The sequence below is a fragment of the Natrix helvetica genome (genome assembly GCF_964273705.1).
Source record: "Natrix helvetica genome assembly, chromosome: 6".
Lineage (NCBI taxonomy): Eukaryota > Metazoa > Chordata > Lepidosauria > Squamata > Natricidae > Natrix > Natrix helvetica.
Window position 1 is genome coordinate 77936172 of NC_138553.1, and position 15905 is coordinate 77952076.

Below are 15905 nucleotides of genomic sequence, written 5' to 3' on the forward strand. Positions count from 1 at the left end.
AGGAAAGGGAAAGAGGGAAGACAAAGAATAAAGAAGGAACGATGTTAAGAGAGCAAGGAAGGGAAAATAAGGAAAGGGGGGAAGGAAGAAGAAAGGAGAAGGAAGAGAAGGAAAAAGGAAGGAAGGATGATGAGGGAGACAGGGAAGGGTAGGGAAAGGCAAGGCAAGGGAGAGAGGGAAGAAAGGAAGGAAAAAGAAGAAAAGGAAGGAAGGAAGGAAGGAAGGAAGGAAGGAAGGAAGGAAGGAAGGAAGGAAGGAAGGAAGATGAAGGAGGGAGAAAGGGAAGGGAAAGGCAAGGCAAGGGGGTGATAGAAGGAAGGAAGATGAAGGAGGGAGGCAAGAGAAGGGCAAGGAAGAAAGAAGGGAGGGAGGGGGGGAGGGAGAGAAAGAAAGAAAGAGAGAGAGAGAGAAAGAAAGAAAGAAAGAAAGAAAGAAAGAAAGAAAGAAAGAAAGAAAGAAAGAAAGAAAGAAAGATCCAACACATTTCTTCCCAGAAGAAACTTTCCTGGCACCCAAGAAAAATATAATCAAATTGCAATTACGTTTGTACTCTATCCCAGATCTGATGCTTCCTATGCTGGAGAGGCAACCACCTTAAGATCAACCTTTTTCTAGAGATCAAAGGGAGGAGGACCAGGGAGGCCTTAAAATCCATGACAAAGCCTCAGTCACGCAGGGGAATAACAGCCCAGCCTGCTCTTTGCAAGTTAGAACTCCGTTGCTTACAATATAAAGCACTGTCTTTTTTTAAAAAACGTAGAAATGCTTTGCCCTCCAGCCACATGTATCACCCTCTTGGTTGTACCAAAGAAACAAGAGAAAAACACGAGAGAGGGAGAGAGAGAGAGAGAGAGAGAGAGAGAGAGAGAAACAGAGAGAGAGAGAGAGAGAGAAACAGAGAGAGAGAGAGAGAGACAAACACAGAGAGAAACAGAGAGAGAGAGAAAGAGAGAGAAAGAGAGAGAGACAGATGGAGAAACAGAGAGAGAGAAGAAACCAGCTATAAACCAGGATTTATGTTTCTCACACTTATGACCGTTGCAGCATCCCCATGGACACGTGATCAAAATTCAGATGCTTGGCCACTGACTCATACTTATGACAGTCGCAGTGTCATAAGGCAAGAAAGGCTCCAAAATGGGACAACATCCACTTAACAAATGTCTCACTTAACCACCGACATTTTGGGCTCAGTTGTGGTCGTTAAGTCAGACTCAGAAGGTCGCAAAAGGAGATCACATGACACACACACACACCCAGGACGCTGCAACTGTCATAAGTATGAGTCCGTTGTCAAGCATCCAAATTTTAATCACGTGACTGTGGGGGTTGTAAGGGTGAAGAATGGTTATAAGTCACATTTTTCAGAGGCGTTGTAACTTTCGAAGGCTCACTAAGGTTGTAGGCCGAGGACTATCTTGAACATAAATAAAACTCAATTCATCAAGGAAGACTTGAGGAATGACAGGAAATGCTTTCTCTTCCATGCCTAAGATTGCTTGTACTTCTAACCGATTAACAGAGTTGGAAGGGACCTTGGAGGTCTTCTAGTCCAACCTTTCGGACCTCAGGGACCACTGCATTCATAATTTTAAATCCCGCGGACCACTAACAGGATCTGCCTAATGGCCGTCTGGGCGGGCGTGGCTAGGTGGTCATGTGACTGGGTGGGCGTGGCCGACTCAATATCACTCATGCCGAGGGGCGCCTTGCCAGCCTCTCCTCGCCCCTCCCCTCCCACCCGCTCCTCGCCTGCCTGCCTGGCTTCCTTAGGGCCCTAAAAGGAAGCAGTTGCTGGAGCTAAGCAGCCACCACGAGAAAGAGCTGGCAAAACAGCTCAGTTCAAATTCTGACGGAGAAGGAGGCTCAGCAGAAGCACCTCACTGAGGACTATGAGCATAGGCTTTCCAAGCAGAGGGAAGATCTGTAGGAATACAAGGCCAGGGACCAGCGCCTGGAGGCTCAGCAGGCCGAGATGGTCAACCAGTTCTAGGCCATGATGCAGTCCCACTGGAACGGGGCCCTCCAGCTCTTCGCCACCAGCGGTGCTTCCCTCCAGCCTTCACCCAAAGCCCCCCACCAGGAGACTGAAGCAGACCCCAAGTTGGAATTTCTGCCTCCCTCTGACCCGCACAAAAAGACCCCGAAGGGGGAGACTCTCTGCAGCAAAACAGGCATTCATTGCACATATCCATCTCAGGGCCCGTAGTTTGAGGACCACTGATTTAGTGCGATATAAAAAATGCAAATAATTTTTCTGTGGAGCACCAACATTTTCTCACAGTCCATCAGACCAGCAGTTGGTGGCCGCTGATCTAGTCCAACCCCAGCCTCACCCAAGCAGGGGCCTACTTAAAGGCTGCCCCCACCCCAACTTCTTCTGCCTGCTTCTCTTGGATGCTGAATCTGGAGGCCTTCCAGACAGAGACGAATTCAGATAAATTGGACTTCTCCTCAACCTTTCCCAGGGAGTAGACACAAAAGACCGTTTTTAGATGGCGTGCACAGGGCCGAGACTTGGAAAAACAAACCCAAAGCGAATCTGCCTTTTTTTTTTGACGTAAGAAATGGAGGAGACAGTTCTTAATATTTCACCGCAATTATTTGCAAGCCTCCAGAATATGGAATTGCTTAGAAAGTGCCTTTTTTATTTCATTAGAAAGAGGCGGCTTATGCGGATTATACTTTTTCCTAACTCGCTTTGCCAACGACGACTCTAAAATAGAAAAGGGGTTGATGCACTGGGACATCTGGTCCTCCTCCAATTATTCTGCGGTTACGTCCTGATTGCTCAAGCCCTGAACTGGAACTTCTCTGGATGTAAACAATTGGCCCTCCAGCATCCCACCATTATCCAAAAAAACCTCTTTATTCTTGTCCGGGGGCCACTGGGTAGCTTGTCTCTGCCCTGCCTTTGTTGATGAACTCTGAACTTAACGGATTCTTTTTTCTTTTGCCATTCGGACATGTTTCTGGTTACCACCACTATTATTTTCTGCCCTGGTCCTGACATTTTGGAGTATTTTTGCCCTAAGGGCAGAAACAGAAAGAGGTCACTTCAAAACAAAAAGGCAGAGCTGTTTGGCACTGTAAGAGAAGGGAACTTAGTTCACCAAGTGAAGTGAAGGGTCGAAGCTGAAGTTGGGGATTATTGAAACTTGGCCACGGAGTAACAATTTACTTGGAGGCATTTTAGATCTCCGTGAGGAATGGCTTCTAGGTTGCCTTCAAAAAAAAAATGACTCAAAAGAGAAGAGATGCCAGAGGGAAGAAAGGGGGGCACATAAGTTAGGAAAAGTTTCTGGAACTGAGTCAGTGGTGGGATTCAATATTTTTTACTACTGGTTTGTGGGTGTGGCTTGGCTTTGTGGGCATGGCTTTGTGGGCATGATAGGAGAAGGATACTGCAAAATCCCCGTTCCCATCTCAGTCCAGGGGAAGGATATTGTAAGATCTCCATTCCCACCTCAATCCAGGTGAAGGATACTGCAAAATCCCCATTCCCTCAAAGTCAGCCAGGTGGCTTTCATGCCTAAGGCAGGACTAGAACTCACCGTCTCCTGGTAACTGGCTCAAAGTCAGCCACGTGGCTTTCACGCCTAAGGCAGGACTAGAACTCACCATCTCCTGGTGACTGGCTCAAAGTCAACCAGGTGGCTTTCATGCCTAAGGTGGGACTAGAATTCCCTGTCTCCTGGTGACTAGCTCAAAGTCACCCAGCTGAGTGCGTCTAGAACTCACAATCTCCTGGTGACTGGCTCAAAGTCACCAGCTGGCTTTCATGCCTAAGGCAGGACTAGAACTCCCAGTCTCCTGGTGATTGGCCCAAAGTCACCCAGCTGGCATTCATGTCTAAAGCAGGACTAAAACTCACCATCTCCTGGTGACTGGGCCAAAGTCACCTAGCCTGCTTTCATGCCTAAGGTGGGACTAGAATTCCCTGTCTCCTGGTTTCTTGCCTGGTCTCTTCACCACTAAACCAAACTGGCTCTCTATTTTGTGTGGCTTTATACATAAAACTGAGAAATTTCATATTTTAGCTAAATTTGATGTTCCGGTTGAACCGGAGCTGACATTCCCTCCTCAAAAGCCAAACATTTCTATCATTCTTCCCTGCCCCGCCCCCCCAAAAATATTAAAAAAAAAAAAAACCACGAACAGCGTAGCTGGGTAACATTAAAAATCAAGTCTTCTGGTTTCTATTTTTAAAAGGGGGGCATAAAATCTGTTGGTATTTACTAAGCAGCTTTTATCTCAGCTAGATGAGATGATACGGGGGGGGGGGGGAAACGGTCGGTCCATAGAGATGGGGAAAAAAGAAAGATTAAAAAAATGACTCAGCTCCATTATTCATGGACCCGATCCGTTTACTCAAATCCAGCCAACAGGTGTTCTGTCTTTTAAAATTATCTACAGACTCCGCGACTTTAGAAGTCTGGAATCCGGCGACAAATTGAAATCTCTGCTTCTTCAGCCCATCATCTGCGCTCTCTTTCCAGTTTGGGGGGTGGGTGAGATTTAAGTGAGAAGAAAAGCTTTTGTATAATGGGTAGCTTTGCCAGTTAAAAACCTCAACTGGCAACTCCTGCAGACGTCCAATTCTTTGCTGCCAAATAGCTATTTTTACGGAGAAAATTATGGGCGAATTAGCCTCCGCATTCCTTTTCGTCCTGGCCTTGCTTGCTTTTTGGAATAAAAGTCCCCGCAAAGATTAATGTGGCGGCCCTTGGCCCCTCCCAGCCCAAAGTGGCACATTCTTTTCAATTGAACTTTCTTTTTCCTTGACGAGATTGAAACTTATAGCCGCCGTATCTTGTAAATGGCTTCACGATGTATTTATGAGGCAATCCAGACCTTGGATTTAGAAGGTGGCAGAATTGAGGAAGTATCTACAGTTACCATACAATACAATAGCAGAGTTGGAAGGGACCTTGGAGATCTTCTAGTCCAACCCCCTGCCTAGGCAGGAAACCCTACACCGTTTCAGACAAATGGCTATCCAACATCTTCTTAAAGACTTCCAGTGTTGGGGCATTCACAACTTCTGGAGGCAAGCTGTTCAACTGATTCATTGTTCTCACTGTCAGGAAGTTTCTCCTCAGTTCTAGGTTGCTTCTCTCCTTGATTAGTTTCCACCCATTGCTTCTTGTCGTACCTTCAGGTGCTTTGAAGAATAGCTTGACTCCCTCTTCTTTGTGGCAACCCCTGAGATATTGGAACACTGCTATCATGTCTCCCCTAGTCCTTCTTTCTCTTAAGCTAAACATACCCAGTTCCTGCAACCGTTCTTCATATGTTTTAGCCTCCAGTCCCCTAATCATCTTTGTTGCTCTTCTCTGCACTCTTTCTAGAGTCTCCACATCTTTTCTACATCGTGGCAACCAAAACTGGATGCAGGTTTCCAAGTGTGGCCTTACCAAGGCATTATAGTTAGATAGTCCCGGACGTATGGCCATTCATTTACTGTGTTTCCCCAAAAATAAGACAGGGTCTTATTTTCTTTTAACCCCTGAAATAAGTGATTGCCTTATTTTCGGGGATGTCTTATTATTATTTTTGAGGTGCAAGAGTTGGTGAGCGTGGTCACCTCATGGCTGCTGCTGTGTTGCAATATTTTCTGGGAGGGCTTATTTTAGCGCATGCACTCAAAAGCCCAATTGAGCTTATTATCCAGGGAGGTCTTATTTTCAGGGAAACAGGGTCGTGAATGAGTTCGAAGTTACAACGACGCTGAAAAAAAGTGACGGATGACTCTTTTTTTCACGCTTGTGACTGTTGCAGCATCCCCATTGATCCCATGATCGAAATTCAGACATTTGGCAACTGTACTCATACTTATGACAGTTGCGGTGTCCTGACCTCAACGTTTTGCGACCTTCTGACAAGCAAAGTCAATGGGGAAGCCAGATTTACTCAACACCCGGGTGACTAATTTAACAACTGCAGTGATTCATTTAACAAACGTGGCGAGAAAAGTCGTAACACCGGGCCCAACTCACTTAACATATTTCTCATTTAGCAACATAAATTCTGGGCTCAATTGTGGTAGTAAGCCAAGGGTTATAAGCCGATAGACATGCAGCCTAATACTAAACCTCTGTGATAGTTGACATCTATGGGAGATACACAAGGGATGGGTTTGCTCCACAGAGTTCAGACACCACTAGGGGGTTCCCCCCCCCCAGGATTGCACACTGAGCTCACGATCAAAAAAAGTAGGCAAAGGTTACAGAATGCAGCATCCTAAGTAGAGAAGGGAAGTTCCCACTATCACGTCTACAACGTCGGCCCAACAACTTGAACATCGATTCCCAAAGAAAAGCCAAATGGGTTGCCCAGTTATAGGAAGACATATAAAGGACCCCCACGAAAAAAGGTACCAGCCTTTGAACTACCACGCCAGCAATGGACAACTCTGAATAGGATTCGCACCTCACACGACGTCTGCGGGGACTTGCTGTATCAATGGGAGGGGGGCTTAGCATTGTCCCCTCAGTGTGACTGCGAGGTCCCATGTCAAACTGGCATCGTGATCAGCTCTAAGCTGAGGCCAATACCAGTCTAGTATCTGATTATTATTATTTTTTAATATACAGACTCGCCTGCTTGTGCCAGGAGTTGAACGAAATGACCTCCAAAGTCCTTTCCAATTCTGTTATTTTATGTTCTATGATACTGCAAAACATCGGGAAAGTATCAGAAGGCAGGCAGACAAGGGGTGGGAGCTTGGTGGGTTGGGAGTTCCTCAGTGTTGTGGCCTGCCAGCGGATCTGGCAGCAGATTCGGACAGTGAGGACATTGGGGAGGAACCTGGGCCAGTTCTGGAGTTTGGGGAAGGCTCTGATGAGGGCTCTGTGTCGGAGGCAGAGATAGGGACAGGACCGTCTGACAGTTATCAGCTGCCTTCTGAGTCGGAGATCAGTGGGGCAGAAGAACAGCTGGAGCCTGTTCCCAGTGTGCGCCTGTGCAGAGCTGCCAGGAGAAGGGAACAGCTAAGGAACAAGGGTTGACTCAGGAGTAAAGCCACAGGTGGATGGTGAATGGCCCCTCCCATGGGGAATTAAAGAGAAACGAAAGGGGAGTGGAGTTTGCAGGAGACAATTAGTTCAATTCATTCGGGTGAAGATCTGTTCCTGGCTTCTTGCCAAGTAATTGCTGCTACAGCATGGAGTTTAGAAGATATCGGCCTGGCAGCTCTCCAAGCCTGATAAAGGTCCGTAATTGTGAAATCTCTTGAAAGACAGTTGGCAGGGACTTTGCTGGAGAGGAATTCCCTGTAACCTAAATAAAAGGACTTTTATCGGAACGAGGAGTCGGCTTCGTGTTTTTGGGAAGCCTAGGTCACAACACTCAGAACCCATGAGCAACTGGGTTGGACCAGCAAGCTGTTGGTTTTCCTCTTCTTCTCTAGTTGGCCATTTCACCAGGCCGCTGGCACACTTTCTTCCTTGCAAGACGGAGAGGGTGTGTGTGTGTGTGTGTGTTTCCCTGCCTCCATTGTGAGTGTAAAATGAGTTTCTTTTAAAGCTTTGCTCTCTCTCTCTCTCTCTTACCTTGCAGGAGGTGGCTGGAGGTCTTTGGTCCCTTCTCTGAGCCTTAAGAGAATGCCTTTCGTGCATCTAGTTGAGAGACCTTTGCCTCCTCCTTCTCCCGATAACTCTGCAGCATTTAAGGGTCAGTGGGGAATTCCGGAAAGCAGGAGGGAAGGAGGAAGAGGAGGAGACGGCGAAGAACAGAGCCTGGAGCAGCAGCGTCTGAATTCCTAAAAGGAAGGGAAATAAAAGGAATCCCACTGAGAATTTGGATGGACTTCCTCGTCACCCCCCAAACTTTTATTCCGTCAACTGAGTGTTGCAGTAGAGCAGGGGTGTCCAAACTTGGGAACTTTAAGACTTGTGGATTTCAACTCCCAGAATTCCCCAGCCAGCCATAGTAGCTCGATCTCAATCAGATGTTTTACAGGAGTTGAAGTCCACAAGTCTTAAAGTTCCCAAGTTTGGACACCCCTGCAGTAGAGAAAGGCTGAGTGTTAATTCTCCACTGAATCAACATGTCCATCAATTGAAAAGAAAGAGGACACTCACAGCACCCACACAGGCCCTGCTAGGCTCACAGCAACGCCTAAAAAACATTTGAGGATACTTTTGCTGTTCCTCCCTTTGTTTTCTGCTCTGGTAGCTTCGCATCTACCATACTCTCCCTCCATCTTAACAAAACAAAAACAGTAACAATTGGAGCCCCCTGGTAAGCTGAAAGATGAGTTTGTGTTCAAAGGAGTGGTGGTGGTTTGGCCCCCTTTTTTTTTTGACTCCATCCACCCCATAGAGCCACTCTCTGGCAAGGAGCACAAACCGAAGCCCTGTCTGTCTGTTTGTCTTTATGTGTCTGTCTGTCTTATCTATATCTATCTATCCATCCATCTAGCAACAATCTATCTATCTATCTATCTATCTATCTATCTATCTATCTATCTATCTATCTATCTATCTATCTATCATCCATCCATTCATCCAACCATCTATCATTCTATCATCTACCTGTTTATTATGTCTGTCTGTCTGTCTGTCTGTCTGTCTGTCTCTATCTATCTATCATTCTATCATTCTATCATTCTATCATTCTATCATTCTATCATTCTATCATTCTATCATTCTATCATTCTATCATTCTATCATACATCTATCTATCTATCTATCTATCTATCTATCATTCTATCATTCTATCATACATCTATCTATCTATCTATCTATCTATCATTCTATCATTCTATCATACATCTATCTATCTATCTATCTATCTATCTATCATTCTATCATTCTATCATACATCTAGCTATCTAGCTATCATTCTATCATACATCTAGCTATCATTCTATCATACATCTATCTATCTATCTATCATTCTATCATTCTATCATTCTATCATTCTATCATTCTATCATTCTATCATTCTATCATTCTATCATTCTATCATTCTATCATTCTATCATTCTATCATTCTATCATACATCTATCTATCTATCTATCTATCTATCTATCTATCATTCTATCATTCTATCATACATCTATCTATCTATCTATCTATCTATCTATCATTCTATCATTCTATCATTCTATCATTCTATCATACATCTATCTATCTATCTATCTATCTATCTATCTATCTATCATTCTATCATTCTATCATACATCTAGCTATCTAGCTATCATTCTATCATACATCTAGCTATCATTCTATCATACATCTAGCTATCTAGCTATCATTCTATCATACATCTAGCTATCATTCTATCATTCTATCATACATCTAGCTATCTAGCTATCATTCTATCATACATCTAGCTATCTAGCTATCATTCTATCATTCTAACATCCATCTATCTATCATTCTATTATTCTAACATCTATCTATCTATCATCTATCTATCTATCTATCTATCTATCTATCATTCTATCATTCTATCATTCTATCATTCTATCATTCTATCATACATCTAGCTATCTAGCTATCATTCTATCATACATCTAGCTATCATTCTATCATTCTATCATTCTATCATTCTATCATACATCTAGCTATCTAGCTATCATTCTATCATACATCTAGCTATCATTCTATCATTCTAACATCCATCTATCTATCATTCTATTATTCTAACATCTATCTATCTATCATCTATCTATCTATCTATCTATCTATCTATCTATCTATCTATCTATCTATCTATCTTCTATCTATCATTCGTCTGTTCACCCAGCCATCTATCATTCTATCATCTACCTGTTTATTATGTCTGTCTGTCTGTCTGTCTGTCTGTCTGTCTGTCTGTCTATCTATCTATCTATCTATCTATCTATCTATCTATCTATCATCTATCTATCTATCATTCTATCATTCTATCATTCTATTATTCTATCATTCTATCATACATCTAGCTATCTAACTATCATTCTATCATTCTAACATCTATCTATCATTCTATTATTCTAACATCTGTCTGTCTGTCTGTCTGTCTGTCTGTCTGTCTGTCTGTCTATCTAATTTCTGCACTGCCCATCAGCCTTGATGCCTCAGTAAAACAATATGAATAGTAAAAGGAACATTTGGAAAGTTTAAAAGGCAGAGGGAGCACCTTCAATCTACCAACCACTCTCAGGGTTGCATAGCATTCTTGGACCCCACAGGCCAATTGGCAGAGCCAGTTCTTAACACTTTTCCGGAAAGCCGCTCTGCTTAATTTCATTTGGGTGTGAATAGAATCGCAATTTGGATTGGCTACGCCAGCTTCCCAAACAGCAGGTTCACATCTGAGGCTCTGTTTCGGAAATTAGACAAACTCTAGTGCCAACTTTTTCACACTAACAACTGAAAGTTAAGACTGTTGCTCATGACCTTAAGTAAAAAAAAAATGTCTACTTAAGTTCTCAGTCATCCAGGCCATGGTTGTCCCAAAGAGACAACTGGACTCTCTGCTTTTTCTTTGAAGACCTTTCACTTCTCACCCAAGAAGCTTCTTCAGTTGAAGAACCTTTGGGTCAAAGACATCTACAACTTTCTTAAGTCTGTTCTGACCGAGGCTTCCCAAGAGCATGAAGCAAACTCTTTGTCCCAACAAAAAAAAAACATTATTATTAATTGACTGTGAACTCTGTTCATTCACATCCAGCAAAGTCTTTCAAGGGAGGATTTACAGTCACAGACCTTATCCGGCTTGGAGAGCTGCCAGGCTGATATCTGCAAAACTTGGCAAGGAGTCTCCAGAGAGTCATGAACCAATGAAACGAACTAATTGTCTCCTGCAAACTCCACTCCCCTTTCGCTCCTCTTTTATTTCCTCTGGGAGGGGCCATTCATCATCTACCTGTGGCCTTCCTCCCAAGTCGACCCCTGTTCTTTAGCTGTTCCCTTCATCTGGCCGCTCTGTGCATGCACACACTGGGAACAAGCTCCAGCTGTTCATCTCCCTCACTGATGTCTGACTCTGAAGGCAGCTGATAACTGGCATATGGCTCTGGCCCCATCTCTGCCTCCAATACAGAGCCCTCATCAAAGCCTTCCCCAGACTCCAGGACTGGCCCATCTTCCTCCCCAACCTCCTCACTGTCCGAATCTGCTGGCGGGCCACAGCAAAGTGTCCCTGTGGGGTCAACCATGATCAGTCACAGAGGCAGAAGGGTAAGTAGGACTTCTTCTAAGAGCAGGCCCTGAGGACAATAAGAGCCACCAAATTATGTAACATACTTCTTACAGCACAGCAATTCCTTCACATCAAACCGCAATGTAATCGGGATTGCTTTTTTTCACTTGGAAAGGGATGCAAAACAGCTATCAAAAGTCTTGTAAAATATGATTGCTATTAACCCTGGGTTATGTAACGCTTCCTTTTTTTTTTTTAGTAAAAAATTCCACCGCATGCCTTCCAGATAGCAGGAATAAATCCAGATGTTTGCTTTCTCCAAATTTAGTGCAGGGAAGAGACAGGACAAGAATGCATCTCAGACACACAGGCCCAACACCTGCTGAATCCAGAATATAGATAATGTCTTTCTCAATTTACCTGAACATAGGAAGAGCATCCTAAAAGGTGTGCAGGTAGTTCTCGACTTACAACAGGTGATTTAGTGACCATTCAAGGTTACAAAGGCACTGCAAAAAGTGACTTATGACTATTTTTCACACTTTTGCCGCATCCCTGTGGTCACATAATCACAATTCAGGCATTTGACAACTGACTCATATATATGACGGTTGCAATGTCCGTGGCTCAAGTCGTCCCCTTTTGTGACCTTCTGAGAAGCAAAATCAATGGGGATGTCACATTCATTTTACACCCAGGTTACTAATTTATCAACCGAAGTGATTCACTTAACCACTCCGGCAAGAGAAGTATAAAATAGGGAGAAATTCACTTAACAACCAGAAAATCCAGTTGCCTCTTGAAACCCCTAACTCTGTCAAAATGTCTCAAAGGTGTTTCGTTTTTTTCAAAAGGCAAATGGACTTTCTGGTTGTTGTTTTTCTTCGAAGATGTTTTGCTTCTCATCCAAGAAGCTTCTCCAGAAATGAAGAAGAAGTGAAGTCTTCAAAAGAAGAACCACAAAGTCCAACTGAGTCCTGAAAAAACACCTTTGGGACAACAATGACCTGGATGACTGAGAATCTTTATAGACATTTAACTGTCAAAATCAAAATTTCAGGCTGAAGTGTGGTCATAATACAATACAATACAATACAATAGTAGAGTTGGAAGGGACCTTGGAGGTCTTCTAGTCCAACCCTCTGCCTAGGCAGGAAACCCTATACCGTTTCAGACAAAGCACTCATAACTCAAGCGCGAACTTTATAATCACCATTCTCAAGAATCCTTGACTTGCCTATCCATGAAAGGGCTACGTATTTGCCCGTAATTCGAACGTTATTTAAACAACGTAATGCTATTTGTAAAAGACATGAACTGGTTCACCAAAGTTTCTGGCAAGGACAAAATCGGCTTTTCACTCTCCATCTCATCCCTCTGGGAATCTGTCCCAAATTCTTTTAGTTCCATCAATTTCTTCCTCTTCTAGGTTGACCTGGGAATGATTACGACTTGCATCCTGCCATGACCAAACAATTAGTCTCCAATTTCCTTACAGGAATTAAAACTGTTCATCTACTCATTCGAAGAGCTAATTCAGGGGTCGGCAACCTTAAACACTCAAAGAGCCACAAAGGTCCTAACCGGAAGCCCCCCGTTCAATTCTGGAGCCAACCGGAAGTCCGGTTCCCCCACTATAGAATCTCCTCCTAGCATAGCATCCTTTTTCCTCTACCTGTCCTAACCGAAAGCCCTATCAATTGTGGAGCTGACAGGCGACAGGGAGCTGCAGCAGAGGGAGGAAAGAGCCACATGCGGCTCCAGAGCAACAGTTTGCTGATCCCTGAATTAATTAATAACTGCTGTGACTCTTTACTAATATAGCAATATGCAAAAATACACCTCTGTAAGAGATAAGCAACCTCTTAATCTGGTCAATAAATAAATGTTCATATACAAGAGTCTTGGTCACTCACTCCAAGGGAACTAGTATGGTCTAGTGGTTAGGGCATGAGACTCTGAGTTCTAATCCTGTCTTAAATATGAGCCAGCAGGGTGCTGCAGCTTGCCAAAAAATCCAATACAGTCCAAGGCTGTAGCAAGATCATGTGAAACATTAACACCACTGCACTTATAAGACCACACATGGAATATTGCATCCAGTTTTGGTCACCACAAAACAAAAAAGATATTGAGACTCTAGAAAGAGTGCAGAGAGGAGCGACAAAGACAATTAGGGGACTGGAGGATAAAACATAGGATGAACTGTTGCAGAAATTGGGTATGTCTAGTCTAACGAAGAAAAGGACCAAGGGTGATATGATAGCAATCTTCAAATATTTGAGGGGCCATCACAGAGAAAAGGGGTCAATCTATTCTCCAAAGCACCTGGGGACAGGAAAAGAAGCAATGGATGGAAACTACTCAAGGAGAAAAGCAACCTAGAACTAAGGAGAAATTTCCTGACAGTGCGAACAATTCATCAGTGGAACAACTTGCCTCCAGAAGTTGTAAAAGCTCCAACACTGGAAGTTTTAAAGAAGAGATTGAACAGCCGATTGTCTGAGATGGTATAGGGTTTTCTGCCTGAGCAGAGAGTTGGACTAGAAGACCTCCAAGGTCCATTTCAACTCTGTTATTCTATTATTCTGTTTCTATGGGTTTAGTTTTTTAAAGTATTTTTTCCTATGTACTGGCAAGAGATCTAAATTTTTATGCTATTCTCACTTGCTTGCTTTTGATGGAAGGAGGGAGTGAAGGAGACCCCAAATAAGAAAAATGCCTGTGAGACATTGTTTAAAAAAAGGAGGACGAGAGAAATATATTGGGGGAAAAGTGCACGGAGAGAAAATGACAGTTTGCAAGAGTCAAAAAGAGAGGAGGAGGAGGAGAAGAGATAAGGCATGAACATTCAGAGTGATCCTAATGGGAATTTAACAAAAATAGTTTTGGAAATGTGAAAAGAGAGCTAAAAAAGGAATTCCCAGCAGAGGAACTGGGATTAAAAATAAAAAATAAAAACAAGAAACTCATTTGGGAAGAAACAGATGGAAAGGAATGCTGGGGTGAATAGTTGAGAGATTTATACAATAGTAGGATACTGTTTGTCAAAAGTGGGATTGAGATGACCCTTACAAAGGTTAGTGTTCAAAGCAGCCCTTAATGATGTGAGAACATTGCAAAAATGTAATTCTACAGATAGGAATGAAGTATCTGAAGGCAGATTCAGAATTGAGTGTCATTGCTTGCGGATTGGTTGTGCGAATTGTTCTGTTTGTGTGAAAGTGCCTGAGAAGTGGAATAATGCAGTGTTTCTCAACTTTAAGCTGTCTAGACATCAACTCCCAGAATTCCTCAGCCAGCTATCCTTGGCAAGCTGAGGAATTCTGGGAATTTGTAGTCCAGATGGTTGAAAGTTGCTAAATTGAGAAACACTGGAATTAACACTCTCTTGTTTTCCTACAAAGAACAAGAGTGGATGCAACAAGTACAAGGGGATTAATGAATTGATTTGTTCAGTGTGTCCGGGCAGCTGCGGATCACAATTTATTTTTTGATGAAAACAAAAATCCACCAAAGAGAGAGCCGTGAGCAACGTTTGGGAAAGGCGAGGCAATCTTGTTCCAGAAAAGTAATTTGCAAATTACTTTAGCTCTTCAGGAGGTCACCGAGAACTGTAGGATGATGGCATAATTAATTGATCGCACATGACTGTTGATGTAGGGAAAGTCTTCTACGAAAGGAGTAGGCTTGAATTAGGGAATTCATTGCATGAATGTGGAATTAAAAAATTGGTTGCTGAGAGTGATATGCGAAGGAAGTAAAGCACACACAAGAATAGATGAGATACTGAGCTCAATACTAAGCAGCTAATATTTCAGGTTTTGTGTGTGTGTCTGTGTGTGTGTGTGTATGATGGAGAGGGGGAGAGACAGAGGGAGAGACAGATGCTTCTGTGATATTCAAAGTGAGTTGATTGAAAATTTCATAAGTTGTTGAATAAATCTGGCTTCCTCATTGACCTAGCTCAGGGGTTGGCAAACTGCGGCTCTGGAGCCGCATGTGGCTCTTTCATCCCTCTGCTGTGGCTCCCTGTCACTGGTTGTCTCCACAATTGATAGGGCTTTCGGTTAGGACAGGTAGAGGATCAAAGAGGCCACACTATGAGAATACTATGGTGTGGGGGAGGGGGAACCGGACTTCCGGTCAGCAGAGGAAAAAGGATGCCGTGCTAGGAGGAGACTCTATGGTGAAGGAACCGGACTCCCGGTCGGCTCCAGAATTGAACGGGGGGCTTCCGGTTAGGACCTTTGTGGCTCTTTGAATGTTTAAGGTTGCCGACCCCTGACCTAGCTAGTCAGAAGGTCACAAAAGGGGATCACATGTCCCAGGGACGCTGCAACCGTCATACATTTGAGTCCATTGTCAAGCGTCTGAATTTTGATCGCATGACCCTGGGGATGCCGCAATGGCCATGAGTGTGAAAAATGGCCCCAAGTATCTTTTGCCGGTGTCATTGTAACTTTCAATGGTCACTAAACGAACTTTGTAAATCAAGGGCTACCTGTAATGGGACAGCCAGGAGCACTTTGATGGCGATGGGATTGTGAAATTCCCCAGTCTTTCCTTTGAACCTGCCGATGTGTCCCCTTGATTTAAGGACAAAAATTGCATCCCCCCCCCCCCCCCCGGAGCTGTGTCTGGATCCTCTGCTTGTCGAGGTGTGATACAGGACAGTGGTAGGATTCAAAAAAAATTACTACCAGTTCTGTGGGCATGGTATGGTTTGGTGGGCATGGCAGGGGAAGGTTACTGCAAAATCCCCATT

At 43.6% G+C, this 15905-nt stretch overlaps 1 protein-coding gene across 6 annotated transcripts in view; it reads right to left on the reverse strand.

The window, feature by feature from the left end:
• NTF3 (neurotrophin 3) overlaps window positions 1-15905 on the reverse strand; it is a 72862-nt gene that overhangs the window by 14090 nt on the left and 42867 nt on the right. For 5 of the 6 annotated variants that reach the window (XM_081957997.1, XM_081957994.1, XM_081957996.1 and 2 more), the window contains exon 2: window positions 7554-7762. The exons of the other annotated variant lie outside the window; for it this stretch is intronic. In XM_081957997.1, coding sequence (XP_081814123.1) covers window positions 7554-7619 — 66 coding nt within the window. In that variant the 5' untranslated portion in view covers window positions 7620-7762. The remainder of the gene's footprint in view (window positions 1-7553; window positions 7763-15905) is intronic. 6 annotated transcript variants of the gene reach the window in all.